The sequence below is a fragment of the Amblyomma mixtum genome, chromosome 4 (genome assembly GCF_055824585.1).
Source record: "Amblyomma mixtum isolate Tamu chromosome 4, ASM5582458v1, whole genome shotgun sequence".
NCBI lineage: Eukaryota > Metazoa > Arthropoda > Arachnida > Ixodida > Ixodidae > Amblyomma > Amblyomma mixtum.
This window is the reverse complement of record NC_143015.1, coordinates 25093172-25115471: the sequence shown is the minus strand read 5'-3', so window position 1 is coordinate 25115471 and position 22300 is coordinate 25093172. Positions and strand designations below refer to the sequence as shown.

At 46.8% G+C, this 22300-nt stretch overlaps 1 protein-coding gene across 1 annotated transcript in view; it reads left to right on the top strand.

Moving 5' to 3' along the window:
• The first annotated feature begins 547 nt into the window (after positions 1-547).
• LOC149345918 (retinaldehyde-binding protein 1-like) overlaps positions 548-22300 on the top strand; it is a 69038-nt gene continuing 47285 nt past the window's right edge. Inside the window, exon 1 of the mRNA XM_089541222.1 lies at positions 548-638. Coding sequence (XP_089397348.1) covers positions 548-638 — 91 coding nt within the window. The remainder of the gene's footprint in view (positions 639-22300) is intronic.

Below are 22300 nucleotides of genomic sequence, written 5' to 3'. Positions count from 1 at the left end.
TGATTACATTTAACATGGGTTGAACTAGCCTTTAGTGGTTTTTAATTTTCCTGCTTGTATTTTTTCCTGCTATCCTGTGTGCGTATCGGGAGATAGACCCTGTTGCTTACTTTCTTACGCAATGCCACATAGCATTCAACGGATTAATAAACTATAAAAATGTAATAGCGTCGACAATGCACTCTGAACTGCGGAGTAGAATAGTTTTCGGTACAAGACACCCATGAATGTAAATTGGAGAATCATATTAACAAAGCAAATGCACTCAAATGGAACTACTCGAGGAGATAATATTCTGCGGCATAGTTTTCCCAGATGTTTGCAGCACGGTCGTACAAAACGACTGTGGATTACTATTTGAAGAGGTGACGTCAAAGAAAGTTAGTCTTAATAGGAAGATTCCGCTTCCTAAAATACAGAGTGACATTTGCGTAGCGCGGATGCAGTGCACCTACTTTGTGTGACACGAGTCATAACCTGTTCTTCAAACCACAGGCCTCACCAAATAATTTTGGATGCAGGCGGAGAAATGTCGCATCAAGGCTCAATGGACTTGCTTGATGTGGCAAAGCGTGAGCTGGGAGAAACAGCCAAATTGAAACAAGATGCCTTAAATGAGCTGCGAGAGCTCATAGCAGGTAAGCTCAGTATAGATATTCGGATAGCTTCCCGGGGGGTAGCTGTCGTTTCTTCGGTAAATAATTGGCCAGATAGCGTAACGCACCACTGAGAGTTGGTGAAAGCGGTTCGTCGTGTCATACAAAGTGCTTCGTGACTGCAATAGTTGAACAAGACAACTAGTTGGGCGAGTTGGTCAGCCTATTTCGTCCCTGTATTTCATGTGTCTTCAGCGCAATTAACGGTCGTTAACCTTGGCAGTAACTTGGCATCGCAGTTTTGTGTCCTCCCTAGCGTGTCTCGTCAATTCCGCCAGTAGCTACCTAAAACAGTGGTTGCCTGTCCTCCTAACCGAGTCATGCGCTCGGTAGCCGGAACATGAGATATGGCATAGAGAATTGTACGGGCTTCATTTTCATGCTAAGCCAAGTCCCGGCCATAGGTTCAAAGCCCGTCCCGGGCCTGGCCCAGGTACGCTAAATCACCGTTTTCCTGACCTCGGCCAGGCCAGCGAAGGTCGACGTGGGGCCCTGCCCGAGCCCAGCCCGAAGCCGCTGCTACAACAGTGAAGAAGGGGAACTGCTCACTATGTGCATGCATACGTATACTATACACACGTAAAATTGTGGGCCGTAGAGCGCTTAAATTGCTTTAAGGAATTGGCTTCGTAAACTAGGGATCAAATATCTATTGAGTTCGCTCGTTCGCTTTCTTGAACAATGATTTCATTTGTGGACAGAACCCACAGTGGGAATTCAATTCAGTTCAGTTCGTTTATTTTCAACTCGTGGTTGAAGGCCCCCAGGCGAAGAACCCGTTTTATGACAGCTTGAAAAGTGCCTGTGGGCTGGGAGAAGGCAGCAGTGGTCACAGAATAAATTACAGCGCAAATTCACTTCTGCATACAAAATTTGAAATAACTCCAGAACACAATAGTTAACAAAACAGTAGTTGTACACAAAAATTCCAAGTAAACGTTCTGCTTCAATTTACTGTGTTGACTGGAAAACATTCCGGAATTCATAATGTGGCACTGCGGAATTCCATGCTAATGCGGAAAAGTGGGCAGCACGCGAAAGTATAGCAGCACCTTCTCTCCTTAGAGGTGGTTGGAGACCCGCATTCGAAAGAACCGTCATATTCGTGCGATGCTTTCACCCTCTTCATGAAATTTCGTTGTTCAGCTGGTTTGTTTGAATGAGCTGCTAAGGCTTTCGACCTCGAAAAAATTCGCCAGGGACATTTAAGACCGATTACGCGTGGGAATGCGAAAGCGTTGCTATACCTGGGAGCATTGTTTACGCGTCATGTTTTTAGATGCATAAAAGTTCTTTTATGTCGAAGCTGCAGACGTTGGCTGTTCACTGTTCATTGCACGAGCACACACGCAAACGGCCTCAGTGAACTCCGGCGGTTTAATAGCGAGCCGCAGGAAGTGCGCTTTACTGTCTGCGCCGTTTCCGGTGGCGCGATTTATGACACCACCGATGTATACACGTGCGCCTATGACGAACGGTTGCTGAAAAAATTCGATACGAACATTTGGGCAAGCGCACAATTACAAGCGCATCTGTCGTCGGTTCGAGTGCCTGACGCAAGCTGGCCTCCAACTTGCGTAGCACGTGGAAGGTATATGCAACGAGAATTCCTATGAACGTCTCACTCGCAGACAGTGGGACACCCGTGAAGCTATCAATAGTGAGGCTATGTGCGCCATAACATATCTGCCCCGTTTAACACCCATACCCGTGCTTGAGGAGTTCGCCCAACTTAATACTCTCAGTGAACTCATCGACCAGCGGGTGGCAAACAGGGTTCGCAAACAGTCTAGACAACTTCATTGTTTAAAGACCCTCCCACCGTGATCGTACTGTCAGCTCACAGACCATCACCCCACTGTTTGCCCGTCGAAATCAGCCGCGTATCTGCCTGAAGGGTGCATGCATATTGTACACCGATGCATCTCATACTGCAGAGCGGGGAGTTAATACTGTGCATAGTCCCTCTCATACGCATCTCAATTATCGCGCGACATGCACCCCCCCCCCCCCCCCCCTGGCATTGGAACTTCAAGCGATTTACAATGCCATTGCTTCCCATCCGGTTGTTCCCACGTTCAATGCAGTTCATCTTTACACCAACTCCGACGCACATTCCAGATTGCGCAATCAATTCATCGGCTGTGCGCAAAGTACCCATTTCCTGTGCGCATACACTTCATTCGCGGTCATGCTCACGATCCACATAACATTCAAACAGATGCTATGAGTTATATTGACACCAAAAGACCACCCGCCACCTTCCCCTCTTCCCCCAGATCCGTTCCTGTCCCATGTCTCCGATTCACAAGCTCTGCGCCAGCGAACACGCGCTCTAATTCCTCCGTGTTAGCACCCTCTACCCCGTAGTCTTACTCGGCAGGAGGAGGTAGCAGTGCGCCGGATTCGTGCAGGGGCGGCTCTGACCCCATCTGTCGGTCATCGGTGGCGTGATAAAGATCTGTCAGCAACTGACAGGTGCCCTCATTGCGGAGTTGCACCGGCCACTTGTGATGTGCGGCACCTGTTGTGGACTTGCCCAGCGACGGCTCCTATTAGAAAACGGCTCCTCAGGGAGGTGGGCCTGCGGTGGAACCGCGAAGGTGGTTATGTGAAGTGGACTATGAACAGTCAGTTCACCAGCAGCTTATGCGACAACCTCGCGGAAACTGGTCTCCACCCCTTCTTTTAACTTTCTATATCCTACATTCCACTCCCCTTTTCTCAACTTACAGTATGCCTCATGGCAGACCTCTCGAATAAAAAGAAATTCCTTTTTGTGACGGCAACATTGTGACAGCAAATGGTTGCGTCACAATTTTAGAGCGCAGCTCTTTGGCGTCCGTTCCTGGGTTTCGCGTCGTCGTCGGCGTCGGCGTCGGCGTCGGCCTCGTAACCAGCTCCGCCCCCAATGTCATGCGTTTCAATTGGTCGAAATTCTCGTGACGTCACAGTGCGCGAATTTCAAATGGGGCCAATTGTACTTTGGCTAGTAACCATGCAACCAATCAAAGGGATCGTATAGTGATGCTGCAACTAAGTTGGACTGAGTTTAGTTAATTGCTTAATTAATCAATTAGCCTAATTAATATAGAGGAGAATGAAGAGGTCAGAAGAAAAGAAAAGAAAGACGCGCGCCGCAGCGACAACAGCGTCCGCGGAAGGAGACGCTGCTGAAAAAAAAACAGATAAGTACGAAGCCGCGTTCCCACCACCACCACGCACTTCCCCACTCAGTAAGACGCTGCTCGTTTCATATACGTTGTGTCGAACATCCTAGACACTTCCAACAATTGACAGGTTAATGACAGAACACGATGGATAGAAATGCAATAATGTAAATATGAAATAGCCTAATTAACCTTTCTAGTTAGACCGCATAAATCTATAAAACCGAGAACGAAATTGGTCGAGTTGGGGAATCGAACCAGGGTCTCCGGAGTGCGATACGAGCACGCTAGCCACTCCGTAATGCCAGCTGAATGGTTTGGAATGAACAAAGGCGCGTCTAGCTAATACGGCGTCTTCGTTCACTCCCATCTTCCCCCTTCCCCTTACGGCGAGGTGCAGGTGTCCACCCAGATATGCGAGAGAGATACATTTCCTTTCCTCAAAAAATAAATTTACCGTCCAGCAAGGCGTACAGCCTAATTGGCGATGGCGTTCTGTGGACTCCCTGGCAGCGTTGCAAGACGCTGTCGCGTTCCACTCTTACAGGCGAAGCTTAACATGTTAACCACACATCAGTAACACACGCAGACAGCCAATGGACGCGTCATTCGCTGCCAGCACTTGATTCATCATTCACAACCACATTCTTAACGTACGCTCCCTTGCCGCACATGCCAAGGACGTACACCACGATCACATTCTGCGCCATTCCTCTGTACTTTGCTTTGCTGAAACCTGGATGGATCCCGAAGAGCCTCTCGAAATCATAGATTTCCTATACTGCTGTGGTGCTCGCAGAGACCACAACAGAGCGGCGGGAGTCGCTATCTACTTGCGCACAGGTCTCTCTTCAATACCAGTCGAAATGTTTGGCACGTCACATGAACTTGGCGAACTGTGCGCCGCAAAGTTGCCCAACGGCTTGCTGGTAGTAGCTGCCTACTTCGCCCCTACCGCACTCACGAAAGACGTCGTGCACTTCCTGCAACTCGCATTAACCGTCCATCGATCCACACCGATGTTAGTAGTGGGGGACTTTAATGTTGACATAAAGACAAACAGCAATTTCCTAACACTTATGCGGGAGAACATCCCGTTCCTCTCGCTCGTAACGCGTCCCACGGCTGTGACAACCTCGCGAGGCACTTGTATAGATCTCGTCTTTGAGAATCAAGCATTGGTGTACCAAGTCGAACATATATCAGTCTATTTCTCCGACCACAAATCTTCATTCATGACTGTCAAGAACTGTTAGTGGAATCTTTGTTAAAGGAATACGTGTGAAAAATAAAAAAAAAACTCTGTGATAGCGCATACATGTGTTGCTCGATTTCTTTGGCTCAATCTATCGAAAAGGTGAAACAGCTTTTTGCTGCGCTCAAATTTCGGATTAGGAAGTAACATAATCGTCGGTAATTTATTTTTGGTGCGATTGTCGTCAGAAACTGGCGCCACATGGAGCTCGGCTAGTGGGGAGTGTACAGGGCGTCCCAGCTAACTTGGGCCAAGGTTTACAAAAAACCAAGCGTTCTTCAGAACTGAAATCGCGTGGATGTTGTTGAGGTTTATCTGAAGTTACAGTACCATTTTCTTGGTTCTCCGTATTTGAAAATTTAGTCGAGATACATAAACTGCGCATGACAGGCTTTTTATTGATAAAGAGGAATTTTTCTGGGATGACGATAATCACTGCCGCGTGAGGGCATAACGCACGCTTGCTACTGATAATAAAAACGAATTACAGTTTGGGACAGAAGAAAGAAATTTTACATTGATAAATTTGAATGCACGCAGTCTCCTGAATCAAACTACTGAGCTAGAATACGTTATGATGCTTTACCAGCCAGTCGTCATTGCAGCAACAGAAACATGGTTGCGTCCTGAAATAACTGATAGTGAGATAGTACCACCTACGTATCGAATGATACGTAAGGATCCTGACGCGCGCGGTGGTGGTGTGGCGCTTTTTTTTAAAGAAGGAATCGAATTTGTTCTTATGAAGGATTGCCCTAGCACGGAGAGCATCTGGTACCGGATAAAATTTGGTGTTTCTTCTTGTGTTATTGCCGCAGTATATCGACCCCCCAGTGCCCCTATTACATTTCTTGAAGCGTTACAAGAATACGTTTTAAATAATGAACCTGGAAACGTAAGTGTAATCATTGCCGGTGATTTAAATTTGCCGAGTATATCTTGGGAGTCACTTGATGCAGGCACAACTGATGCTAAACACTGTGAGGTCATGTTAGACATTGCCTTTAATAATGATCTCACACAAATTGTCAAAAGGGCAACAAGGATTGGAGCAAGTACGGAATCAATATTTGGCTTGGTTTTTGTAAGCAGCAAAATAACTGAATATGATGTGTCCGTTAAGGAAGGGCTTTCTGACCATAACCTCGTTTTAGTTTCTTTCAAACGGCTTAGACCACCGGAAAAAACGAAAAGGCGAACTATTTCTGTTAACGATTTTTCGAATTGTGATGATGTCAGCATCATAGACTACTTGGAAATGGTCGGTCGGTCGGTCGGTCGGTCGGTCGGTCGGTCGGTCGGTCGGTCGGTCGGTCGGTCGGTCGGTCGGTCGGTCGGTCGGTCGGTCGCTCGGTCGCTCGGTCGCTCGGTCGCTCGGTCGCTCGGTCGCTCGGTCGGTCGGTCGGTCGGTCGGTCGGTCGGTCGGTCGGTCGGTCGGTCGGTCGGTCGGTCGGTCGGTCGGTCGGTCGGTCGGTCGGTCGGTCGGTTTATGGGGTTTAACGTCCCAAACCGACTAAGGCTATGAGAGACGCCGTTGACCTTGGATTCTTACCACAGAGAAGATGACGTCAACACTTTGTGGGAGAGGTTTAAATATATAATCAGGTGCTGCCTACAAAAGTTTGTTCCACAACGTAAAAAAACGATAAAGAAACGTAACCCTTGGATAAATCGTGAAATAATCCAGCTAAAGCGAAGGATAAAGCGGAGAAAACGCAACAGAGTAAGGAATCAAAATGAAATTTCGCACCTATCTTCGATACTTAAAGAGTAGTTATTGATAGCGAAAGATAGGTATTTTTCAGAAAAGCTCACCCAATTTATGAAAACATCCCCACAGCGTTTTTGGCGTCACCTTTCACCCTCGAAAGAAAAAATGGAGTTTATTACAGTGGATAGTTGTGTTGTTACTGATCAATCAGAAATCGCTAACAGGTGTAATCCGTATTTTCATTCTGTATTTAGCTCTTCTAACTCTATTCCCAAGAATTCTAGAAGCGGATTGTGCTCCCCGCCGTCTGACACACCCGCTATTACCTTTTCGCATGAAGGAATATTTTCCCTCCTCCTTAATTTAGATAGAGAAAAGTCTTCCGGTCCTGATTCTGTTCCTAAAGAGTTCCTAAGAAGATACACGGAATGGATCGCAAAATATTTAATTATCATATTCAATGCATCACTGAAGCAACATTCCTTGCAAAATGAATGGCTGCAGGCTAGGATAGTTCCAGTACACAAATCTGGAAGCAAACACGTTCCTGACAATTACAGACCTATTCCTATCACCTACGCTTGTTGCTAGATGCTTGAGCACGTCGTGACAAACTGCTTTTCCAAATACATTGAGGACAAGAACAAATTAAATCCCAATCAACATGGTTTCAGGCGGAAGCTCTCTACTGTTACCCAACTTGTAGAAAGACTGCATGATTTTCTAAAAGCTTTAAACAACAGGGATCAAGTAGATGCAGTTTGCCTAGACATGTCGAAAGCATTCGACCGTGTACCCCATGATGAACTTCTTAATAGGCTCATTGACTTAGGCATGAACAGAGATATTGTATGCTGGATTAAAGCTTACCTTACTAATAGAACCCAGTACGTGGAGGTAGACGGTGCGAAATCTGACGTCCTGGTTGTACCCTCTGGTGTCCCTCAGGTGTCTGTGCTGGCGCCCATATTATTTTTATGCTATGTTAATAACATCGCAGTCTCACTTCCTCCTCAAATTACACTGCGGCTATTTGCGAATGATTGTTTAATATACTCAATTATATCAAAGCCAGAAGACCTGCTCGTATTAAATTTGGCGTTGAACTCCATTAATCAATGGTGTACAGCTTCCAGAATGAAAATTAATTATGCAAAAACATCATATATTACACTGACAAACAAAACCAAAAATATATTTTCATTTGATTATGAAATAGATGGGCGAAATACAACACGTGTTAACTCCTTTAAGTATTTAGGTGTCACTATATCATCTAATCTAAGTTGGAATTTTTTGCCGCCGCGGTGGCTCAGTGGCTATGGCGCTCGGCTGCTGACCCAAAAGACGCGGGTTCGATCCCGGCCGCGGCGGCTAGAATTTATTTGGAGGAGAAATTCTTGAGGCCCGTGTACTGTGCGATGTCAGTGCACGTTAAAGAACCCCAGGTGGTCGAAATTTCCGGAGCCCTCCACTACGGCGTCTCTCATAGCCTTAGTCGCTTTGGGACGTTAAACCCCATAAACCAAACCAAACCAAACCAAACCTAAGTTGGAATTTACATATTGACAACATATGTTTAGAAAGCCGGAACTAAATTGTGGTACATTAAAACAAAACTGAAACTTGCATCCACAAAAGCAAAACTAACTACCTATCTCGCGCTGGTACGTCCGACACTGGAATATGCAAGCGTCATATGGGATCCGTATCAGACAAATAAAACGGATAAGATTGAAAAAGTTCAAACAAGGGCCGCTAGGTTCATTCTGTCAAAATATAGATATACTGATTCCGTGACTGACATGCTACATGAATTACAACTTCCTTCACTGTCGAAACGAAGGAAGATCGCCAGGTTAAAATTTCGTTATCTTTTGCGCAATAATCACTTCAACTTAAACACAAGCCTCTATTTGCAACATCGTTCGTGTCGCCCTGTAAGAAGCTCTCACAGTTACCTGGCTACACCCATGATGGCCCGTATTAGCTGTTTTAAATATTCCTTTTTCCCCAGTACAATAACTAATAGAATTCCCTGCCCCAGGCCTTTCTGCAAATAGACAATCTCCCCAGATTTCAAAATTGCTTGTACCCTCAGTTACCTGTACAGACATCCCTGTAATTTTGTTTTTCTTTTCATACGTTTTGTTTCCCTACTGCTATTTTATGGTTGGAAGCCAAAATATTTACCCACTAGCGTTTGTACTTTAGGCCTGTATCTGCAATGCAGGACGGCTGTGTTGCGACGATGCCCTGTCAGAAATCTGGCCAATGCTGGATGAGTGGAAACCACCATCTTGGTGGATTATGGTAGTGGGAACTGGTGGATGCTGGCATAATGGCAAGCCGCTATGGCGGCATAATGGCAAGCCGCTATGGCGGCATAATGGCAAGACGCTATGGCGGCATAATGGCAAGCCACTATGGCGGCATAATGGCAAGCCACTATGGCGGCATAATGGCAAGCCACTATGGCAGAATAATGGGAAGCCACTATGGCAGCATAATGTCAAGCCACTATAGCGGCATAATGGCAAGCCACTATGCCGATAATGGCAAGCTGTACACTGGAACAGTGACGGACTGGCCAGCTGCACTTCAGTCATTGGATGTGATTGTTCCTGAGGTGACACGAAGGCGCAATACAGGAAGCACACCAGTATGGGTGTTCAGGGCTCGCAACACATTTATTTTAAATTTATGTAATATAATCAGCCTAAGTGCTGTCATACAGCTGCGCTAGAAGGCGGCACGGCTGCGATGGAAGGCGGGACGGCTTCCACATCTGCAGGCGAGGATTTTGCTTTTTCCGCTTTGCCCCGCTTCCCCTGCCGACCAGCTTCAGTGAAGAAGCTGCGAAGATATTTTCGCGCCGCCCCAACCCTGGTGTGAACAGGTGGCTCCGGAGCAGGATGCAGCGCAACATATTTCTGCAGACAGTCTGAAAGAGTAACGCAGGTAACACAAATTGGGTCTCAACTTCATCTTCTTCAGAAAATGTGGCCTAGGAATAAGTAATCAGCAAACACAACAAAATTACAGTAAATGGCACCAAAATTTTCAGTGCTCCGCACAAATAACTGTGGCACCATATGATAATGGCCTTTAGAGTAAAATACAGTAAAACTCGTTAATTCGAACTCGAAGAGGACCGGAAAACTGTCCGAAATAAGCAAAATTCGAATTATGGCATGGGCGCTAGAATGAGCGGTCATTGCACCCTGCCGTGCAGGCGGAACCCAAAGCAGTCACATCCAGACGTGTTATAGCTAGGCACTACTACACGTTCGTGGCAGGCGATTCTGAGAATTAGACTAGACAGAAGAGCTGCAAGGGGAAGAGGTGTGAGTTACTGACTTATATTTACAGCGAATGTTCTTTGGCAAGTCAGACCTGTGGGCTGGGAAGGGGGGGGGGAGTGGGGGGGTGTCAACCTAAATTTGGAGTCAACTTAGAAATATACATATGTTAGGATGGGCTAGGAAAGGAAAGAATAAGAGAGCCCACAGTAGGACTTCAACTTCCAAAGTGCGCTTACTTGCAACTGCCTCAACCTTCTCCGGCGTGGCAGGCATTTTTCTGACTGAGCATGCCATGCTCCTGCATGCCTGGCCCGTGAGGCTGCGTGCAGCAGCCTCCTCCCGTGACCAGACCACTCGGGCCATTTCTAAAGTGAACTTTGCGTCCGAGCGGTTTTGCAGCAGGAAATTCCATTTGGCCTCCGAGATCGAGATTTCTGGGTGCACCTGCACCTGCAGTCATTAAAGAACAATCAGTGGCTTTTCTCCATACTGTACTTTATAACAGTGATACAGAGATTTTCAAACCGCTGACATGCACAGTGAGAGGGCAATGATGCAGTCTGCCAGTGTATCTTGTCAACGCTAACAGCTGATGGCAAAGTCTGAATAAAACACAAATGACAGAAACAAACAGACATCGATTGAGAGGACAAAGCACAAAGTGACAGTGAAAAAATGCTATCTGTTCAACGTGTACACATCTTTCCATGGAAGCAGTTCACCAACTGTTATATCCATGGCGACATGGAATATGAGGAAACGTGGTACAGAAGTCCTGCCAAAATCCTTGGGGCATACCTAACACCAGAATGTTCATCCACCTTCCATATTCCAAATCCTCATCTACCTTATCAGTCTTTTCCACACATGCTACATTTAGGAGCACCAAATTAGAGACCACCAGACCAAGGAACAGAGAATAGAAGGCAATATTGATCCTGAAAACACGTCCCAATTGAGTAACACAGCCCTGAAAAACCAGCAATGAAGCCAGTAAAAAGCCGCGCTTCCGAAATGATCAAGGTTCAAGCAGGAAACTTGACCTCAGTTGCTTCCTCATAACTTTCCCCTTCATAACAAGTGGGCTATGGATTCTGCGTAGTTGCTTTAACCTAGTCAGGAGGTGCCCGTATAGCGTTTGTGCGAGTCTTTTTTGCATTCCTCATGGAAATTTTTCTCCACAATGCAAGTTAGCACATGGCTGGAGATGGCAAAATCTGAATTAAAGACACAAGTTACATGTACAAGCGTTAACAATCCTGGTTATGTACCTGCAACATGCAGAAATGACTTTCTGCTGCACCAGCACGTGCATCCACTGAACAAGAGGAGAAATATGAGACACAAGCGCTGGCTGTCAACTGAAATTTTATTGATGGAAGCAACACTTTATAACAGCGAGGAACAAATGGGAGTGATATCATTGGGGATGATAACAGCATCAATGAACGTAAGCACAGGCAAGCAACATAAGAAGATCAATACATACCATAACACAGAGAAAAAAACTCAGTTGTTGACCTAAAGGGGCAACTACTGCAGCAAAGAGCAATAAAGACAGGGCATGCTAAAGCATCTACCGCCTTACACGGTACGCTTCCAAGCTGACACGCCGTCTTGTCGGCACTGTGACCGAGAATCTAGACCTCTCCCAACCGAACCACGCATCCTTTGCACTTACTAATGGGTGCAACCAAATCAGTGTACTTGCGTCAGATAAAACATGACACTTAGTTCATCAAGTGTTCCACACGAGTGGTTCATGTCAGCCAAACTGGCCGGTGCATTGATGAATGTTTGGGGGAGCATGCCCAAAATTTAAGCGATTTAAAGGACAAGTATGCACATTTGGTAGCACACATTAAAAAGTGCAAAGGGTGCATGGTTCGGCTGGGAGAGATCAAGAATCTCTATATAAGTGCCGACGGCACGTTAGCTTGGAAGCATACCATATAAAGAAATATGGCAGTAGGTGCATTGGCACCACTCTTCATCGTTCTTTGCTGCAGAAGTCAACTTTTGAGAAGTGGCCAATGATTGAGTTTTTTTGTCTGTCTGTGTTTTGGTATGCATTGGTTTTCTTATTTTGCTTGCTTGCGCATTCATCGATGCTGTTATCATCCACATTTGTATCACTCCCATTCTTTTGCCACCTGTTCCTCGCTTTTATAAGGTGCTCGCCTTCCATCAATAAAATTTCAGTAGCCATTTAGCGTTTCTGTCTCATATTTCTCTTCTTGTTCTGTGGATGCATGTGCTAAGGCTGCGATATTTCTTAGGTTCAGAATGCACCGACTCGCCCAGAAAGAAGTTTCAGTGAAACAGCAACTGTCCCTCCTGTGCATTGCTGGCAGCCAAAATGCCATCTAATGACTGCCTCGGCAGTAATCAAGGAGCTCGTCCCAAGGCAAGCCATCCTGTGGGTACAGAAACGGACATGCCACAACAATATTGTGCGTCTTCTTTCTCATCAAGAAATGACAGTGCAAGTGACAGTAGCTAGCACAGCGTGCCTTTATGCAAAAGCTGCGAGACCCAACAGAATAGTTATCTGTGCTTCCAGGACAGAAAGCTAATTTTCGAAGCAAAAGGATCACTACGCTAGGCAAACCCAGTTTCGCGGTGGGCCCAAGTTTCACCTTCAAATGACGTTAAGCTTCGAAAGCAAAGGAAAGGCACATAACTGGCCCCCTGGGACAGTGGACACCTTAGTCGTGCTTTAAGCTATGAAACCGACGGAATCGGACCTTGGAAAGCAAAGGAAAGGCACAGTGGATAGTGGACACGTCAGTCGTACTTTAATCTATGTGGCGGTAGTGACAGATGTGCGCTGCACGTGTTGGCATTGACAACATTGTGGCAGAAACACGGCACCGAAGCCATAGGCCGTAGGCATTCATCGTGTTCACTGGCGTTGGCAAGATTTTAGACTTCGATGACTTTAAGGAAAGGAAGTGCGCATAACTGGCTCCCTGGACGCCTGAATCGAGCTTTGAGGTACGTGGGGTGGTGAAAGAAAGATGTGGGCTGCACGCATTAGCGCTAACATTTTGACAGAAACGTGGCACTGCAGCAATAGGTCACAGCGTTCATTGGGTGAGCAAACTCTCGCGATCAACCATTAAATGCTACCTCCCAGGGTGAGCGCGCTGCCTATCCAGTGTATGGAACACCCTGAACGTTTACAGACGCCAAGCCACACATAGCTGCCGATACGTCATAGCTTTCGCTCTCTAACCAGGATCAGCAGTAGTTGAGCCGCAGCTTTTTTTTTATACACCTACATGGAACAAGACAAAGCATGTGAAAGGAGAAATATGCCAACCAAAAAAAAGATGAAAACACAAGGACAGAACAACAAAGGACAAAGGCTAGACTAACAACTGAATTCTTTATTGAGCACAGACCGCCAGGTAATCTCTAGGCATGCGCCAAGACAAGATATACACTCAAACATGGCCATTCAAATAATCAAATTCTTTTGTCGTCAGCACAATCGATGGCAAACTGACGCAAGCATCACCTTTTTCAGATACTTAAAAGTGCCGACGATAGCACCGACGACAAAAGAATTTATTTGAATGACCATGTTTAAGTTTCTGTCTTGCCATGGTGCATGCGTAGAGATTACCTGGCAGTCTATGCTGAATAAAGAATTCAGTTGTTAGTCTAGCCTTTGTCCTGTTTTTCTCTCCTTTTGTTTTCGTCTTTTTTTGGTTGGTATATTTCTTCTTTAACATGCCATACCAACAGGCCCACCTTTCTGCCCTGCTCTAGACAAAGCAGTCTTAACGAAGTATTACGAAAGGGGCTTAGTACGATATGTAACTTGCGAACTCTTGCTACTGAAGTAAACATGTACATGCTCACCTGTCCATTCACGGCATAAAGTGTGTTTATTGGCAGGGCAGCAGCAGCGCTTGCTTCCGCAGTGGACGCAGTGGCTTCCTCTGCACATGCTGCGGTCAGAAAATGTCCACTTTTGGCATGAAATGCAGTTTGGCCAACCCAGAAATCATGACCACGAGTCAATAGATAGGCTGCGGAAACCTGGAAGTCCGCTACCGATCAAAGCTAGGACTACATCATGGCACGGGTTGCCCTGCACACAGAAGTTGGGTGCAGTGCTGGAGATTACTACCTCCTGCCCTACACGCATGTGGCAAGCAGCAGCTAAGAACAGCTCTGCTTCATCTCCCATCGCAAGCAGTGGCTCAGCAAGGGTGTGCTTAATCCTTTTATCACAACATACAGCAGGAGTGTGCAGAAAAGATGTGCAGTGTTTCTGTGACTCTCGAAGTCTCCATGCTGCAACCAGTTACTTTGGCCAAAACAGGTCTAGCCACCATAAATAAGGAGTTTTCACTGTGCACAGTAGCCGACTTCAAGGTTTCTGCAACTTACCCATTGTGCAGGATGCGGAAAGTACACGTCTATTAAAAAGAAGAAAAGGAAACAACGCTGGTCTCTGATGGATGAACAAAACACTAGACTCACCATAGGGCACCGCAACTTCATCTGGAGATGTAAAAGACAGGGCTGAATCACCATGTGAACAAGCAAAACCAATCTCACTACAGGTCACTAATGGTTCGAGAAAATCTAACACTCACCACAATGCATATCAGCTTCAGCTGCAAATGTGCCAGCCAGGGCAGAGCCACCATCTAAACAAACAAAACCATTCTGAAAAAAGTACTGTACAGCGTTTCGCTGCATTTCTGGCTAATGAAAATAACACATTACACATGAAACCACTGTGGCTTTCAATCAAAGCCTTAAATTCAAATGTCCTATTGACATATGCATTGTCCTGCATCAATACAGAATGTTTCCTGAGCATATCAGGACTGCCGTGCAAGGGTTCAGAAGAAAGTTAATGCCTCGTGCCTGTATCATTACCCTTTTACAAAGGGTATTCGCTTCAATGTATCCCACACAGCGTCAAAAGCGCAAAACAGAGCAGGTAGGCATAGGATTAGACGCGTGCAGCCTTTCATCAAGCTCCATGTACAACAAATTGCAGCCACTGTGATGTTGCTGCATGTTCCAACTCTCGTTGAATGTTTGACTAAATCCCATCTGGTGAGGGGGGAACACAACCGGAAATAGATGAACTCTCCAAATTAGAGACAAGGAAAAGAGCTGTCTTGGGGTCCGCATGCGTCTCTTGTTCAATATGAGCATGAATGCCTTTACTGCCATATCGGGCCTTACCACACAATATGGAGGAAGAAAAGAATTTTGGAAAGGCCGTTAAGTCACATTTTTTCAGGCCAAACATGAGGGCTCCTCCTTACTTATTGGCCGCCATTTCACTGTGTATGCGCAGCAAACACTCTTGCAGACAACGCTGCGCTCAAAATTATTGCCTGTGCCATCGGCCAAAGACTCCCTGTAGTCCATGCGAAAACATGAGACTTAAAGCACACTTTCTGTCACACAATCCAGATAGCAAGGGCCTCTCCTGAGCTTTCCTTCCTCCATGTCATGCAGCGACTACTACAGATAAGTGATCTCCTGTGAGAGATTGGCAATGGCTCCCAGAACACTCTAGTTAGACACTCTTTCAATTTCTTTTTTTGGCCAACCATGCCCCATAGTATTCCAGGTGAGCAGGGAACCCATGCAGACCCAAAAACATCAACCGTTTCCTTTTTTTCTGATATGGCGAGCCGCCGCGGTGCCTCAGTGGTTATGGTGCTCGGCTGCTGACCCGAAAGATGCGGGTTCGATCCCGGCCGCGGCGGTTGAATTTCTTTGGAGGAGAAATTCGAGGCCCGTGTACTGTGCGATGTCAGTGCACATTAAAGAACCCCAGGTGGTCGAAATTTCCGGAGCCCTCCACTACGGCGTCTCTCATAGCCTTAGTCGCTTAGGGACGTTAAACCCCATAAACCAACCAACCAACCAACCTGATATGGCGAGTGTTCGTTCATTTGCTGTTATACTCCACTGTACAAAGGGGCTTCATATCACCATTCAGAAATTAGCTTCTCTTTGCAAAGGTAATTGCTACCCAGGTTCCTATTCTTACTTTTACCTCTCAAAGAACCAGCCCTCTTGGAGACTTGAAATGTTGCCCAATTATCATATTTACAGTTGAGCCCACTTATAACGAACTTGATCGTCACGCGGTATTTGTTCGTTGTATCAAAAGTTCGTAGTAAGTGGACCACCTATAATACGGGCAAAAAGAGCAAGCGAGACGAAAGTTAACTTTATTTTTGAAAATAGTCTGTGATTCATGTCTTCTTCTTCAAAGCTGATCGCATCACAGCCGTTTCTAATTTTTCCAGCGCGCTAATATGTTCATCGCCAAGGTCTCTGCTGCACACGAGTTCCTTAAGCGACGCGATGTAACCGTTCGCGGTTGAAGCGTTCACAGCAACCGGCGGTAGAGCAGCATCCTCGTCATCGTCCACGTCGGTCTCTGGGCAGTCAGAAAGAATCGACGGCGCAATGGCCTCAGCGCGGGGTGGCAACGGAGCAACAAATCACGTGGATGCATCACAGCGACGCGGGCGGCGCCACTTTCTCTTTCGTCACCGCGCGCGCGCGCTTTTTCGTTTTCATTTTTCAACGCGCGCGTTTTCTTTTTTACTTTATTTTACCCGCAAAGGAGCGCCGGGGGACGCTTTGTGCGCTTTGTGTCCGCGTCTTGTCAGGGGAACACAAAGTGCGCGAAATTCGCCTGCCGCGGGTTCGCAGTCGAGCGAAACCGCGCCAAACACCGCCGGCTCGGTCAACTACGGGGGCCCGACAGCTTCGCGTTCGCTCTAACCGAGTGTTGAGGCCACAACAGTTCGTTCTATGTGAGACACTGTGTCATTGCCCCAATATATATTTTGACGGTAGCACCGCCCTCGTTCGTACTAAGCGAGCGTTCGTTATATCTGCGGCTGTTATAAGTGGGCTCGACTGTACTTGATATTAATGCGCACCTTTTCCCCAGAAAAGTTTCCTAAAAATGGCCCCCTCACAATCTTCACAGCTGGTCTAAGACTGCTTTGCTTTGCGAGCACAACACCCGCTTATACTGCTTCAGAAAAATGCTTCGAGGGATCCAGTGCACAAAGGATAAAGTAAGATTACTAGCCTTAAGGACTGGCCTCAGCTAATTCACCTTCTGTCCTCATATGCCTGTACTCTTAATGTTTTAGGGAGCTGGAAATATAAATTAGCAGTTAGAAATGTACCTGCAGGGCCAGCAGCACTTGTGATGGCCGTCAGCACCTCTTCAGGAAGTTTTGAGCCTGCAAACAATCAAGCGAAACACAGATTGCAGTTTGCTCTAGTCTGACAAGATATCAGGGAATATCACAAGTGTTACCTGCGTCCAAAGAGGGAGGCATGATGTATTCTGCAATGACCTCACCACGCTGCTGGCCCCTCTGAATGCAGCTGGCTATTTCGTCTGTGGTTATTGAAATACACAAAAATATACACTGGGGAACGACAATACAGTGTACCAGGGAATGGCCCCCATTACATAAAAGGTACAACCGTGTCTGCAAATGGCTTCTGTTTATCCCTTCCTAGCTCATAAAAGCTTCTTTTACAGTGAAAGTGCATCTCTGTCATTAGAATTCAGCAATCTATAGGAGGTATTCACTGAGGCCGCGCTACCAGACGGCGCGAGCATCGCCGCGGCAAAAGCGCCATGTTTGCGGTCGTTACACGCCAGCTCGTGCAGTAATCACGGTACGCCGTGAGGTACCCGGCCTGAACTGTTAGTGATCCGTAACATATTTGCACGTTGTTAAATGCATCAGCGACCGCGTATGCTTATTGTGCATCAAGTTTGCAGCAAAATTCCTCTGTGCCGTGATAACAGAGCTGCCTCAACTTGGCAGCAAAACTGGCTGGCTTCACTGCACGCAAAAATGTACACTACTTGCAGCTTTTAATATCAGTTGATAACTGTCAGCTAGTCATGCAGGGCACATCGTGGATAAACAGCACGATTAACTACCGAAATTCCAAAACTGGCGCCGCAAAAACCAATAATTCCAGCGGCAGAACGGTCAAACAAATGCTCGCAGCACGAACGTCAGACCCAGCGAGAATATTTTGCAGTTTTGATTGTAGCTACGTAGCGCTGCTTCGAATGCACAAGACGTCTAGCCGTAGCAACACGTCACTTTCAGCTGATAGAGGTGACAAGTTAAGCTACAGCTAAGCGAACAGACCCTTCGAATTACTCACCTCTCCAAAAACGGCACTTCGGCCTTCGGCACCTCGGCCTTCGGCACCCTAAGCAAGGCTCTTGGACTCACCCGCTTGTCAAGTAATTGCACCCTCTCATAGGTTTGTATGCTTTAATTCCTTGGCCTGCCAGCAAAGTTAAGCCGTGCACAAGGTGGGCCTCGATACCAGTGAATTAAAAGCGCGGCAGCAGTCCTGTACATCGCATACCATGCTGGCGCCTTCGCATTCCTACGGGGGGTCGACCTTTTCACAAAGTAGAACCTTCTGAGCGTGCCCGCTCTTTTCTGCTTCGCACAGTTCAAGGAATATTCACTCAGTCACGCGGCGGTACGGGCCGGACAGAAATTATCTGCGGCGAGACGCGAAATACACTCACATTTCACCCATCACCAGCTATTTAAACGCTGCGGGTGGCTGCGGCGGACGCGCGCGCGACCACCACCATGGCGAATGCCGCGCCGGCCGCTAGCGCCCCTTGCAGATGACGTCATGTGAATACCTCCTATTGATAGAGGCCAACAGCAAGTCAGTGTACCTTTAAACAAGTCACTCTATATATCCGCAAGTTTATTTGCATGAAGCAAGATTGAGATCAGTAAAGAGGGGAGCATAGTTTGAGCCTTGCAAGGAATATTGAAGTAATCATAACGCCACGAAATGCCATAAATTTGCTGCACTTTATATTTACACCTGCAGGGCCTCATGAATACTGTTATGTATATGACAAATAGAGTACTCAGGCAGGAAATAACTACTGCATCTGCCCGAGAAAGCTGAAAGGCAAACAACTTCAACTTCCTCTTCTTCCAAGGCATGTGTTATTGTGATCATCTCAAGAGGAAACGAGTTTCAAGTATTATGCCACCTGACTCGCAAAAATAAAACCAAAGGTGCTCACCAATGTTTTCTAGCAGGGTGCTAGTAAGTTGCCGATTTAACTCATTTGCAGCCTGTAATTCCTTTTTCAGCCGCCGGTTTTCTTTTTCCTTGCGCACCAGGGCATCCTTTACGCGGTCTAGCTCTGCAGTCTAAAAATTAGAATGCACAAAACCAATAATGTTGACAAGAGAAATAACATGCACCAATATGTTGCCACGAGTGATGCTGCTCGTAAAGTAAAAAAAAAATCCTCCAATAAATTTACCCTGTTTTGCTCGTGCTCCTCGATGATTTCAGTATGGAGGCTGCTGCATGCAGCTTTCTGCCTCTTTAGCGCTTCTTTGCGTTGTGGCAAGCTCTGCTATAGAAAATACAGTGACTTGACTTGTTGGTAGAGTACAAGTTACAGAATACAAAGAATACACATCAGACAGCATGCTCACCCGCTTTTCACCTGGCACCCTTTTATCTTCTTCCTCGGTCATGATGATGCGCAGCAGTGGTTCTCGCATCAGCTTTATTTTTTTTTTCGCAAGGAATCAAGAGTATCTGAAAAGAGAATGTTGTCCAGATTTGAATTGGTTGCATTCATCGGTTAAAATGTGGCAACTTTCCAGCTTTAATACAGGTATCAGATGAAAAACATTGCATTGCTTTGGTGCTGGTGATCAAGCTGCCATCAGCTAAACTTAGCGCTTGCCAACACCAAATGTGTCCAACTCAAAACGACACAATATTACACAATCTGTTTCTGTGCATCGACCATCGGTACGGCGGTATCGGTTATCGCGGTTGAGAACATGTAAGATAACATTTTCTATACTGTAGGTATTGGTATTGTAGGTACAGCCAAGTGTGGGGACACAACCACATAACTTTACTGCTTGCACTTCGCCTGGTCGTCGCCCTCCCAGCAGCGGACCAATAACTAAACACAGTCGAAGGCAGCCATCTGACCACGGCCGCAAGGCGAACACGGCTGTGAAAAGCACTTGTGAAGAGCGCTTGTGAAGAGCGCTCGAGCAGAGTGCTTAGAAGCAAACCAAGCGAAATGTTAGCGTAGCTGCTCTGCTAAGGCCAAACTGTGCCTATGCGGTTCGCATGTCTATTCGGACTGCCGCGGTGGCTCGGTGGCTTTGGCGTTCCGCTGCTGATCCCAACGTCGAGGGTTCAATCTCGGCCGTGGCGGCCGATTTGCGAAGGAGACTAGGTACGAAAACGGCCTTGTGCTGTGCGATGCCAGCGCACGTTAAAAGAACCCCGAAAGGTCTGAATCAATCCGAAGCCCTTCCTTTATCCCTCATGGTCCATGTGTCGCTTCGGTACGTTTAACCCCACAAATTAAAATTGTCTACTCGACTGCGCTCGAACGCAAATGTTGTAAGTCAATGTCAGTACCTTTGCGTCTGTACGGCCAACACCAGCAAAGCGTACACAGACAACCACAGGCCGGGCAGGTGCCAGGCATATTCAAGGCACATTTGCAGCCAACGGCGAATGCTGCTCAGGGCCGGAGCAAACAGCTCGCCCACGCTACACAAGCCAGGCGCAGGCTAAGCGCTCTTCAGATACGGTTAAGGAAATCATACAAGGGCAGGCTTACCTCCGAGTGCGAGAACGAATGCTGGGTAGTAACCTTCTACCTCCCCGTTCTCGCTCGACCAAAAAGCTTGCAGCTTCTTCCCACTGTCGAAATCTTCGCTAGTCGGTGAAAAACCTTTGATCAGCCGGACCGGCAGTATAACCTTAAATCGGTCTTCATACTTCACAAATGCTAGCATAATGCGAGAAAAAGCACGTGCACACGTGGTTCGAGGTTCCTTGGTGCAAAAAACTACAGCCACGGTAACAAAGCCGACAAAGCAACGACGGTGACAACAAAGCGCTCGGAGTTTTGTTGCTGTTATTCGGCTACGGCGTCTGCTAATGGCTGCGTGCGGTATTCGGAACCGAAACCACACCTTGGTTCGGTTCACCTTCGCTAGCAGTGAAAAAAAGCAGAATTGATATGCGGATTGAACCTTATCAATAAATCCCCGATACATTCGTCGCGAATATCATTGGTAAAGGTTGCGCGAAAAAACAGGACAAAAATGAAGAAACACATACGACATGTACACGGCGTACATGTACGTGCGTCTTAATTTTTGTCCTGTTTTCTTTCGCGCAAGTACAGCCTTTGTCAAAAATAACCAAGCTGCATGGTTTGCTCCTCATTCGTATAACAGAGCCCTCACGGCTTCCCTAAATACCAACAGTTCTTTGACGGTGAGGAGAGAGGTATGTACGTTCTTCTTACCATACAGAGATTTACAGCCTGAGGGCTGGCATAATAGCTTTAATATACGAGTGAGAAGCAAACTGGGTATAGTCTGGTTACCTTTGGCAAAGACTGTACATACCTTTACCACAGATGAACCAACTCGCCCAAGAGCGGGTTTTAATGAAACGAATATCATTGCATGACATAGTCAGGCTAGCTGACACCCAGAAAATACCACTCCTTATTCCCCCTCTCCAACAATTTAAGTACAAGGGAGCGTCACATATATCACTGCATGACATGGAGTTATGTCCACGAGAATTCTATAGGTAAACAAGATTTTTACTCGTGCGCTGGTACAATTAATGACTCATTTTCTGAAGTTGATTCTTGCCATGGACAGGGGTACATGTCTGTGCGTTCTAAATAGCCCCAGAGGTTGAGCCTACCCCATCTGTGCTCGTTCGGTCGAAAAGCCTTTGGCGTGCAGTCGGCACCGCGTGTCAGAAATAATCGGGGGCTGTGCCCGCCGCGGTGGCTCAGTGGTTCAGGCGCTCGTCTAGTGAGCCGGAGTACCCGGGTGCGAGCCCGACCGCGGCGGCCGCGTTTCGATGGAGGCGAAACGCAAAAATGCGCCCGTGCTGTGCGATGTCAGTGCACGTTAAAGATCCCTAGGTGGTCGAAATTTCCGGAGCCTTTCACTACGGCACCTCTTTCGCTCTTTCTTCTTTCCCTACCACCTTCCTCCCTTCCCTTACGGCGTGATTCAGGTGCCCACCGATATAGGTATGTGAGACAGACACTGCTCAATTTCCTTTCCTCAAAAACGGATTTACTAATCGGGGGGTTG